Source organism: Oncorhynchus mykiss, chromosome 27, assembly GCF_013265735.2.
Source record: "Oncorhynchus mykiss isolate Arlee chromosome 27, USDA_OmykA_1.1, whole genome shotgun sequence".
Taxonomy (NCBI): Eukaryota; Metazoa; Chordata; class Actinopteri; order Salmoniformes; family Salmonidae; genus Oncorhynchus; species Oncorhynchus mykiss.
In genome coordinates this window covers 17768639-17780784 of record NC_048591.1, presented here as the reverse complement: position 1 = coordinate 17780784, position 12146 = coordinate 17768639, and the positions used below count along the sequence as shown (strand labels likewise).

The 12146-nt window shown below is 45.1% G+C and overlaps 1 protein-coding gene across 1 annotated transcript in view; it reads right to left on the bottom strand.

Annotated features, from left to right (window-relative positions):
* Nucleotides 1-393: 393 nt before the first annotated feature.
* LOC110507114 (FRAS1-related extracellular matrix protein 2) overlaps nucleotides 394-12146 on the bottom strand; it is a 109938-nt gene continuing 98185 nt past the window's right edge. Inside the window, exons 19-26 of the mRNA XM_036964988.1 lie at nucleotides 7875-8067; nucleotides 7487-7591; nucleotides 7126-7253; nucleotides 5142-5276; nucleotides 4548-4674; nucleotides 1789-1976; nucleotides 1476-1622; nucleotides 394-1007 (exon numbers count right to left, since the gene is read on the bottom strand). Of these exons, the coding sequence (XP_036820883.1) occupies nucleotides 408-1007; nucleotides 1476-1622; nucleotides 1789-1976; nucleotides 4548-4674; nucleotides 5142-5276; nucleotides 7126-7253; nucleotides 7487-7591; nucleotides 7875-8067 (1623 nt within the window). The 3' untranslated portion in view covers nucleotides 394-407. The remainder of the gene's footprint in view (nucleotides 1008-1475; nucleotides 1623-1788; nucleotides 1977-4547; nucleotides 4675-5141; nucleotides 5277-7125; nucleotides 7254-7486; nucleotides 7592-7874; nucleotides 8068-12146) is intronic.

The following is a 12146-nucleotide window of genomic DNA, read 5'->3' as shown; positions in this document are numbered from 1 at the left end:
TGCTTTAGCACCTTTGGACAAATCATAAACGTTTTTGGGATCAAGTGTGACATCATAAAACAAAGCAATAATAAACGTGGGCAAGTGCCTTAAACAGAACAGGTTACAGGTACTTCCCTAGTTGGGGCTGTCTCCCCATATAGATAGATTGTTTTACCTCTATGGTCTCCCCTACAGCAGAGCAGAAGAGCTGCAAGATTTCAAGTAGGTTTTTGTACAGAACTAAACTCTCATGGTTGATTGTGTTGTTTCAGTTGTCCCATCCCTCTCTTTTTGTCCCAATGTAAAAAAAAAAAACAAATAGGCACATAAAAAATATATCTGTCAGCGTTTATTTTTATGTGGTGAATGGCTGTCTGTCAGTCAGTCTGTCTGTCTCAGTGGTCGTGTCGAAGGAAGTCTGTCTATCAGACCTCTGAGCTGTCCAAGCCACCGCTAGTGAACCCTGATGTTATCATGGGCTCAGTGGAGCATGACGTTGCCGTGGGAACCTCCATCTTCTTCTTTTCCTGTCTGGACCGTACGGTTAGCACTATGACGATGATGATGAGGATGGTGAGGAGGAGGCCCACCAGGATCCCTATGATCAAGACCAGGCCGTCCTCGCTCTCCACAGGATGGTTCAGCTCCCTGGGCACCACACCCCGAGTGAGGACCTCCCGGTCAGGGCTGGTGCGGCGCTGGAGGCTAAGGTCCAGGGAGATATGGAGAATATTGGTGCCACGGTTGTTGTCCAGGCCGATGTCCTCTGTTAGGTCTGGCACCCCGTTTGCTGACCGCCTGGAGCGAGACTGGGACTGGGACGGTCCTCCTGCAGACATAGTTTGACGCTGGGTTTCTCTGTCCATGCTGCTGTGTTGGGTCAGGGAGTGGCCTCCTGCAGACATACTGCTGTGCTGGCTGAGTGTGTGGTACTCCAGACTTCTCTTCCCGATGCCCCTGTTGGCATTCTCTCTGGAGCGGACAGTGTAGATGGTGTGGATGAACCACTCTCTCCCTGCTGACACCTGGACACCAGAGGAACAGGGTTAGTCATAAGGGCTGGGTAGTTTACTTGACAATGAAAGGAACCATTTCTGGTCCTACTGCTGATCATTAAAACTAGAGTCTTTCATTGAAACAATAACAAAGCGACACCCTGCCTCTGTTTTGGGCCTGGAGAAATGTAATGACTCTAAAATTCATCAACAGTTGAACTAAGCTCATGAGGCATTTACAAGTATAAGTTATATTCGTCAAGAATCAATGGGTGTATATCATTCATTTACAAGTTATATCCGTGGAAGAGAGTGTTAGAAATAGGAATTAGACAGGGATGTTTCTTCTCCACTATTCTTTTCACGCTTGCTATAGAACCACTGGCAGAAAGAATACGTCAAGATTCAAAGATAACAGGAACTGTCATCGATAAATAGTGTGGTGTAAATAAGCAGGATGTGTGTTGTGTTCTGCTGCGTAGGGTCCAGGAGACCTACCTGGAACAGTGCTGTAGAGTCCATGCTGAAGCCGTCAGATCCAGGCTGTCTGACCAGGGCCAGGGCCTGAGGGTCGTCTACAGCCAGCAGAGCCCTGAACCCCACGTTACCAAACGACCTGGCCTGGGTCTCTGGCTGGGCCTTATCCTGGAGGAGGAGAGGGAAACACTAGTAAACACTGTACCAACATTGGACCATGTCAAGGTCTATAGGGTATTTATGTGAATTTACCCTGTACTACTTCCTTGTCTGCATCTCAAATGATCCCCACATAATGCACTACGGGCCCTGTACTGTACAGTACTGTACTTACGATGATCTTGAATCTATAGAGCAGCGAGGGAGCATCAGCCAGACAGCCATACTCATTGTTGTTGGGGTTGTACTTGGGCACGTATCCATCCGCGCCAGTGCACAGGAACACCTTCTCTATGTTACAGATAAAGGAATCTCCCAGGTTCTGGACTGGATCCACCATCACTCTGCCATAGATCATATCCCCTGGGAGGAGATCAGCTGTGAGTTAATACAGTAATGAATGAATCAAACAGATAGCCCCATTGACTATCTCCATCCCAAATAGCACCCTATTCCCTATGTAGTGCACTACTTCTAATCAGGACCCATGAGAAGGTGGTGTGTGAGAAGGCTGTGTTGGTTTGTAGCGTTACAGTACCTTGTGAGAAGGTTGTGTTTGTTTGTAGCGTTGCAGTACCCTGTGAGAAGGCGGTGTTGGTTTGTAGCGTTACAGTACCCTGTGAGAAGGCGGTGTTGGCTTGTAGCATTACAGTACCTTGTGAGAAGGCGGTGTTGGCTTGTAGCGTTACAGTACCCTGTGAGAAGGCGGTGTTGGTTTGTAGCGTTACAGTACCCTGTGAGAAGGCTGTGTTGGTTTGTAACTTTACAGTACCTTGTGAGAAGGCGTTTTGGTTTGTAGCGTTACAGTACCTTGTGAGAAGGTTGTGTTGGTTTGTAGCGTTACAGTACCTTGTGAGAAGGCGTTTTGGTTTGTAACTTTACAGTACCTTGTGAGAAGGCGTTTTGGTTTGTAACTTTACAGTACCTTGTGAGAAGGCGTTTTGGTTTGTAACTTTACAGTACCTTGTGAGAAGGCGTTTTGGTTTGTAACTTTACAGTACCTTGTGAGAAGGTTGTGTTGGTTTGTAGCGTTACAGTACCTTGTGAGAAGGTGGTGTTGGTTTGTAGCATTACAGTACCCTGTGAGAAGGCTGTGTTGGTTTGTAACTTTACAGTACCTTGTGAGAAGGCGTTTTGGTTTGTAGCGTTACAGTACCCTGTGAGAAGGCTGTGTTGGTTTGTAACTTTACAGTACCTTGTGAGAAGGCGTTTTGGTTTGTAGCGTTACAGTACCCTGTGAGAAGGCTGTGTTGGTTTGTAACTTTACAGTACCCTGTGAGAAGGCGTTTTGGTTTGTAGCGTTACAGTACCCTGTGAGAAGGCTGTGTTGGTTTGTAACTTTACAGTACCTTGTGAGAAGGCGTTTTGGTTTGTAGCGTTACAGTACCCTGTGAGAAGGCTGTGTTGGTTTGTAACTTTACAGTACCTTGTGAGAAGGCGTTTTGGTTTGTAGCGTTACAGTACCCTGTGAGAAGGCTGTGTTGGTTTGTAACTTTACAGTACCTTGTGAGAAGGCGTTTTGGTTTGTAACTTTACAGTACCTTGTGAGAAGGCGTTTTGGTTTGTAACTTTACAGTACCTTGTGAGAAGGCGTTTTGGTTTGTAACTTTACAGTACCTTGTGAGAAGGCGTTTTGGTTTGTAACTTTACAGTACCTTGTGAGAAGGTTGTGTTGGTTTGTAGCGTTACAGTACCTTGTGAGAAGGTGGTGTTGGCTTGTAGCGTTACAGTACCTTGTGAGAAGGCTGTGTTGGTTTGTAACTTTACAGTACCTTGTGAGAAGGCGTTTTGGTTTGTAGCGTTACAGTACCTTGTGAGAAGGTGGTGTTGGCTTGTAGCGTTACAGTACCTTGTGAGAAGGCTGTGTTGGTTTGTAACTTTACAGTACCTTGTGAGAAGGCGGTGTTGGTTTGTAGCATTACAGTACCTTGTGAGAAGGCGGTGTTGGTTTGTAGCGTTACAGTACCTTGTGAGAAGGCGGTGTTGGCTTGTAGCGTTACAGTACCTTGTGAGAAGGCGGTGTTGGCTTGTAGCGTTACAGTACCTTGTGAGAAGGCTGTGTTGGTTTGTAACTTTACAGTACCTTGTGAGAAGGCGTTTTGGTTTGTAACGTTACAGTACCTTGTGAGAAGGTGTGTTGTTTGTAGCGTTACAGTACCTTGTGAGAAGGCGGTGTTGGTTTGTAGCGTTACAGTACCTTGTGAGAAGGCGGTGTTGGTTTGTAACGTTACAGTACCTTGTGAGAAGGTGGTGTTGGCTTGTAGCGTTACAGTACCTTGTGAGAAGGCTGTGTTGGTTTGTAACTTTACAGTACCTTGTGAGAAGGCGTTTTGGTTTGTAGCGTTACAGTACCTTGTGAGAAGGTGGTGTTGGCTTGTAGCGTTACAGTACCTTGTGAGAAGGCTGTGTTGGTTTGTAACTTTACAGTACCTTGTGAGAAGGCGGTGTTGGTTTGTAGCATTACAGTACCTTGTGAGAAGGCGGTGTTGGTTTGTAGCGTTACAGTACCTTGTGAGAAGGCGGTGTTGGCTTGTAGCGTTACAGTACCTTGTGAGAAGGCGGTGTTGGCTTGTAGCGTTACAGTACCTTGTGAGAAGGCTGTGTTGGTTTGTAACTTTACAGTACCTTGTGAGAAGGCGTTTTGGTTTGTAACGTTACAGTACCTTGTGAGAAGGTGTGTTGTTTGTAGCGTTACAGTACCTTGTGAGAAGGCGGTGTTGGTTTGTAGCGTTACAGTACCTTGTGAGAAGGCGGTGTTGGTTTGTAACGTTACAGTACCTTGTGAGAAGGCTGTGTTTGTTTGTAGTGTTACAGTACTCTGTGAGTAGGCGGTGTTGGTTTGTAGCGTTACAGTACCTTGTGAGGAGGCGGTGTTGGTTTGTAGTGTTACAGTACCTTGTGAGAAGGCGGTGTTGGTTTGTAGTGTTACAGTACCTTGTGAGAAGGCGGTGTCGCTCTCCTGTCCGAAGCCCATGGATCCATCAGACAGCCACAGAGATCTTTTAGACAGCAGCAACATCTGAGTGTTCAGACTGAACTCAGCCGCAACCGGGTCACTCACCTGGGATAGGACACACACAATACAAAGTTTTACCATCTTAGGATAGGGCAACACATACCATTCAGTTACCATCAGAGAACAGACCAATCACAGTGTTACCATCAGTCTACACCTCCTAAGCTGTTTCCCACTAAAGTACATCTCTGTGTTAACTCAAAGATTGTCATCTCACAGACACCTTTAATGGCATGACATTGATGTACACTCTTAGAAAAAAGGGTTCCAAAAGGGTTCTTCGGATGTCCCCATAGGAGAACCCTTTTTGGTTTCAGGTAGAACCATTTTTGGTTCCAGGTAGAACCCTTTTGATTTCCATGTAGAACACATTCTATAGAGGGTTCTACATGGAACCCAAAATGGTTCTACCTGCATCCAAAAAGGGTTCTCCTATGGGGACAGCCGAAGAACCCTTTAAGGTTCTAGAAGATAGCACGATTGTAGTAACGTTAATCCTAGAGTGATCTGACCTGCTGGAAGCGTATGTCCAGGTCGAAGGTGACAGGTTCTCTGGGGTTACAGACAGGAGGCAGGGAGTACTCCAGACTGGGGGGAGAGGTACAGGGCAGCAGCTTCACTGTGTAAGTACCTGAGTAGTCACGCACCTGGGAGAGAGAGGGGACATAAGACACAGTTATTTACTTCGGGTCGAAGCTTTATTTAATCAGGTCATTTAGAACCAATATTATCTTTTTACTTTTAGTTATTTTACACTAGTGCCGATAACACACTACGACTTAAGAAAGAAATTCTGTAAATGGCATATGCTAGTCCCAAGTCTATACACTAAAGACACAGAGAAACCAGATTTTAAAATACACTGCTCAAAAAAATAAAGGGAACACTAAAATACCACATCCTAGATCTGAATGAATGAAATATTCTTATTGAATACTTTTTTCTTTACATAGTTGAATGTGCTGACAACAAAATCACACAAAAATGATCAATGGAAATCAAATGTATCAACCCATAGAGGTCTGGATTTGGAGTCACACAAAATTATTGTGGAAAACCACACTACAGGCTGATCCAACGTTGATGTAATGTCCTTAAAACAAGTCAAAATGAGGCTCAGTAGTGTGTGTGGCCTCCACGTGCCTGTATGACCTCCCTACAACGCCTGGGCATGCTCCTGATGAGGTGGCGGATGGTCTCCTGAGGGATCTCCTCCCAGACCTGGACTAAAGCATCTGCCAACTCCTGGACAGTCTGTGGTGCAACGTGGCGTTGGTGGATGGAGCGAGACATGATGTCCCAGATGTGCTCAATTGGATTCAGGTCTGGGGAACGGGCGGGCCAGTCCATAGCATCAATGCCTTCCTCTTGCAGGAACTGCTGACACACTCCAGCCACATGAGGTCTAGCATTGTCTTGCATTAGGAGGAACCCAGGGCCAACCGCACCAGCATATGGTCTCACAAGGGGTCTGAGGATCTCATCTCGGTACCTAATGGCAGTCAGGCTACCTCTGGCGAGCACATGGAGGGCTGTGCGGCCCCCCAAAGAAATGCCACCCCACACCATGACTGACCCACCGCCAAACCATGCTGGAGGATGTTGCAGGCAGCAGAACGTTCTCCACGGCGTCTCCAGACTCTGTCACGTCTGTCACATGTGCTCAGTGTGAACCTGCTTTCATCTGTGAAGAGCACAGGGCGCCAGTGGCGAATTTGCCAATCTTGGTGATCTCTGGCAAATGCCAAACGTCCTGCACGGTGTTGGGCTGTAAGCACAACCCCCACCTGTGAACGTCGGGCCCTCATACCCCCCTCATGGAGTCTGTTTCTGACCGTTTGAGCAGACACATGCACATTTGTGGCCTGCTGGAGGTCATTTTGCAGGGCTCTGGCAATGCTCCTCCTGCTCCTCTTTGCACAAAGGCGGAGGTAGCGGTCCTGCTGCTGGGTTGTTGCCCTCCTACGGCCTCCTCCACGTCTCCTGATGTACTGGCCTGTCTCCTGGTAGCGCCTCCATGCTCTGGACACTACGCTGACAGACACAGCAAACCTTCTTGCCACAGCTCGCATTGATGTGCCATCCTGGATGAGCTGCACTACCTGAGCCACTTGTGTGGGTTGTAGACTCCGTCTCATGCTACCACTAGAGTGAAAGCACCGCCAGCATTCAAAAGTGACCAAAGCATCAGCCAGGAAGCATAGGAACTGAGAAGTGGTCTGTGGTCACCACCTGCAGAACCACTCCTTTATTGGGGGTGTCTTGCTAATTGCCTATCATTTCCACCTGTGGTCTATTCCATTTGCACAACAGCATGTGAAATGTATTGTCAATCAGTGTTGCTTCCTAAGTGGACAGTTTGATTTCACAGAAGTGTGATTGACTTGGAGTTACATTGTGTTGTTTAAGTGTTCCCTTTATTTCTTTGAGCAGTGTATATACTCTATATTGATAACCCAGTATTAAAGATAAAAGAAAATAAGATGTTGTCCTCACAGCGAAGTCTGATGTAAAGGTCCACTGCTGCATGGGCTGGTTGTAGGTGGGCTCGCTCCTCACCAGGCTGAGGTTAAAGGTCACCCCAGGGTGGTCCGCACACATCACCATGGACGACAGAGAGGACGCTGGGTACAGACACAGGTAAGGCTAATAGAGAACTGAAGGGGAATATGTACAGATTCAAGCGTGTCAGAGTAGGAGTGCTGACTTAGGATCAGTTTTACATCACAATGTTTAAGATTACATGGACCTGATCCTAGATCAGCACTCCTACTCTGAGACACTTGATACATACGGTGGGTTACTAGTTTAAGCCCATGGATGTACTGTATGAAAAGAGTAGATAATGTGAACATACCAGAGTGTGATATGACAAACAGTCCTCTGAATCGAGCCTCTGTTCTGAAGTTGACCACCAGACGACCCTGTTCGTTGATACGCATACTGGTGGGGTACAGGGCTCCTACAGAATACAGCCGGTCAGTCTCCCTGTCACACCGACCTAACACATCCCTACTAGTATAGCCCACCCATTGAGAAAGGTGCAGTAAAGGCCACCTGCAGATTGCACCCCGTCGGTCTCACTGTCACACCAAACTAACACATCCTCATTCATTGCTGTAACATAAAAATATCATCTGTGCTCGAAGCACACCAGAAAGTGTTGTATTTGTTTGTTTGTTTTTGCCTCATTCTGTAAAGAGTGAAATTACTTTTGAATATATTTAATTTGATGTGAGACTTGCCTTGTAGCTCAGCCTCAGGAGGGCTGCCGATGCCGTCCCGCCACAAGATGGCAGTGTCGTATACGAAGGTGAGTCGTAGCTCAGACTGCAGGTCAAAATGCTGCCAGCCCCCTGCCCCCACCGGGGAGTGGAACACATAGGAGACATGGAGGGGCACCCGGAGGGTCACATAGGACTGGACCAGGTTCAACACCTAGAGATAGACATACATCAAATCAAGCTGTATTTGACATGCATTTAAACATCAATATACTTTACAGTAACACAGAATACTAGCAATAGTAGGTAGGTTCAAACTACAGAGAGACAGGAAAAAGAGGGAGAAATAAAGAGAGAAAAATAGAGAGAGGAAAACAAAATAGTGAGAGAAAGAGAGAAAAATAGAGAGAGCGAGAGAAAGAAAGAGAGAGAGAAAGAAAGAGAGAGAGCACACAAAAAACTATACATACTTCGGCCTAAACATCAGTACCACAGCTAACTTCCACAAAGCTGTGAATGATCTGAGGCAAGTAGGGCATTCTATGCCATCAAAAGGAACATCAAATTCAACATACCAATTAAGACCTGGCTCAAAATACTTGAATCCGTTATAGAACCCATTGCCCTTTATGATTGTGAGGTCTGGGGTCCGCTAACCAACCAAGAATTCACAAAATGGGACAAACACCAAATTGAGACTTTGCATGCAGAATTCTGCAAAAATATCCCCAGTGTACAACGTAGAACACCAAATAATGAATGCAGAGCAGAATTAGGCCGATACCCCCTTATTATCAAAATCCAGAAATGAGCCGTTAAATTTTACAACCACTTAAAAGGAAGCGATTCCCAAACCTTCCATAACAAAGCCTTCACCTACAGAGAGATGAGCCTGGAAAAGAGTCCCCTAAGCAAGCTAGTCCTGGGGCTCTGTTCAAAAACACAAACACACCCACAGAGCCCCAGGACAGCAACACAATTAGACCAAACCAAATCATGAGAAAACAAAAGATAATTACTTGACACATTGGAAAGAATTTACTAAAAAACAGCTGCACTTACTAACCTCCCGCCAAACATATTTCCCTCAGATTACACAGACCCACAAAGAATTCGAAAAGAAATCCAATTTTGATAAACTCCCATATCTATTGGGTGAAAGACAGTACCACAGTGTGCCATCACAGCAGCAAGATTTTTGACCTGTTGCCACAAGAAAAGGGCAATTAGTGAAGAACACCATTGTAAATAGAACCTATATTTATGTTTATTTTTTATTTACTTTAACTATTTGCACATCATTACAACACTGTATATAGACATAATATGGCATTTGTGTCACACCCTGACCGTAGAGATCTTTTTATTCTCTATGTTTGGTTATTCTCTATGTTCTGTGTTTCTATGTTTTGGCCGGGTATGGTTCTCAATCAGGGACAGCTGTCTATCGTTGTCTCTGATTGGGAATCATACTTAGGCAGCCTTTTTTCCTTTTCTATTTGTTAATGGCCTGTATAGCCCTAGTAAGCTTCACGGTTGTTTTTTTTGTTTTGTTAGCGACATTTATAATAAAGAAATGTACGCTGACCACCCTGCACCTTGGTCCAGTCATTTTCACGACGACAGCGATCGTGACAATTTGAAATGTTTTTTTTTTGGGGGGGGGACTTTGTGAGTAATGTTTACTGTTCATTTTTTATTGTTTATTTCACTTTTGTCTATTATCTATTTCACTTGCTTTGTCAATATAAACATATGTTTCCCATGCCAATAAAGTCCGTACATTGAATTGAATGGAAAGAGGGGCAGAAAGAGAGAGAGAGAGAGAGAAATAGAGACTGCTAGAAGTACATACATTACATCAAACTTTGCTAAATGCATTTAAGCATCCACACACTTAAACATCCAACAAGCAGGTTGTTTACAAAAGGTCCCTAGTACTAGTTAATATATAGGCCTATACTAAACATTCACAAGCTGCCTATCTGTATGGAGCTCGCAAATAACTCATGGGAACAGTATTCAGACCCACTCATAACTTAACAAATACCTCATTGTAACAGTATTCAGACCCACTCATAACTTAACAAATACCTCATTGTAACAGTATTCAGACCCACTCATAACTTAACAAATACCTCATGAGAACAGTATGCAGACACACTCATAACTTGATGTATGATTATGGCTTGGTCTTTATCTATATTCTATAGATTCATGTGATTATGTATGTAATACATATAGAGGGTGTTACGGTGGCTGACGTAGTGCTGAAGTATAGCGTGATCAATAAGTGTTCCTATCAGCAGACAGCATCATACCACTTAATATACACTGAGTGTACAAAACATTAAAAACACCTGCTCTTTCCTTGACACAGACTGACCAGGTGATCAGGTGAAAGCTATGATCCCTTATTGATGTCACCTGTTAAATCCTCTTCAATCAGTGTAGATTAAGGGGAGGAGACAGGTTAAAGAAGGATGTTTAAGCCTTGAGACATGGATGGTGTATGTGTGTAAATGGGCAAGACAAAATCTTTAAGTGCATTTGAACAGGGTATGGTAGTGGGTGCCAGGCACACCGGTTTGTGTAAAAAACTGCAACGCTGCTGGGCTTTCAAGCTCAACAGTTTCCCGTGTGTTTCAAAAATGGTTCACCACCCAAAGGACATCCAGCCAACTTGACACAACTGTGGGAGGCATTGGAGTCAACATGGGCCAGCATCCCTTTCAACACCTTGTAGTCCATGCCCTGACGAATTGGGGCTGTTCTGAGGGCAAAAGGGGGTGCAACACAATATTAGGAATGTGTTCCTAATGTTTTGTACACTCAGTGTATATACACAGTGCTGTACTGTATGGGCTGTACTAGTACTACTGGAGCTCTTATGGATTCAAGAGGGTTTACATTGACTCTGAAATTTACACTGGCCACATTTCAGAGAGATGGTATCTTTCCAAAATAGTTGAATCTAGATATATAGCAACAATAGCAAACCATTACATTTACAACTGGTGAATGTTTGGTTGTGTTATTCAATTATTGATTTGTCAACAATGAGGATAAAACCATCCCATTCTGAAGTTAATCATCCTATCAAGACATAACAGCAAGACAAAGAACCAGAGAGAAAGAGAGAGAGAGCGAAAGAGATAGAAATGGAGGGATAAAGAGAGAGAGAGAGAGCGAGAGAGACAGAAAGAGATAGAAAGGGAGGGAGAAAGAGAGAGAGAGAGACAGAAAGATAGAAAGGGAGGGAGAAAGAGAGAGACAGAAAGAGATAGAAAGGGAGGGAGAAAGAGAGATAGAGAGCGAGAGAGACAGAAAGAGATAGAAAGGCAGGGAGAAAGAGAGAGAGAGACAGAAAGAGATAGAAAGGGAGGGAGAAAGAGAGAGAGAGACAGAAAGAGATAGAAAGGGAGGGAGAAAGAAAGAGAGAGAGCGAGAGAGAGAAAGAGATAGAAAGGGAGGGAGGAAGAAAGAGAGAGAGCGAGAGAGAGAAAGAGATAGAAAGGGAGGGAGAAAGAAAGAGAGAGCGAGAGAGAGAAAGAGATAGAAAGGGAGGGAGAGAGAGAGAGAAAGGGAGGGAGAAAGAGAGAGAGAGAGAGAGAGAGAGAGAGAGAGAGAGAGAGAAAGGGAGGGAGAAAGAGAGAGAGAAAGAGATAGAAAGGGAGGGAGAAAGAGAGAGAGAGAGAGAGAGAGAGAGAGAGAAAGGGAGGGAGAAAGAGAGAGAGAGAAAGAGATAGAAAGGGAGGGAGAGAGAAAGAGAGAGAGCGAGAGAGAGAGAAAGGGAGGGAGAAAGAGAGAGAGAGTGAGAGAGAGAGAAAGAGATAGAAATGGAGGGAGAAAGAGAGCGAGAGCGAGAGAGAAAGGAGAGAGAGCGAAAGAGATAGAAAGGGAGAGAGAAAGAGCGAGAGAGCGAGAGAGAGAGATAGAAATGGAGGGAGAAAGATAGAGAGAGAGAGAGCGAGAGAGAAAGGAGAGAGAGAAGGAAGGAGGAGAGAGAGAGTAAAGGGATTTGAATCTGGTGACCTACGAGAGGGGTACCTGTCTGCACTAGCTCTCCCTTCATGCTGGGACCTGCCTATGCCCTGGGCGAGAGAGAAGGGGGGGGGGAGAGAAAGAAGAGGAGAAAAGCGAGCGAGAGAGAGAAAGGAGAGAGAGAAGGAAAGAGGAGAGAGAGATCGATCTCAGAGAACTGGTAGAACCCAGAGAGAGTTGAGGCAGATGATTTGCTGTATGACCCTGGCACTGCCTGCTGAGACCTAATGGATTCCTGTGGTCTGATAA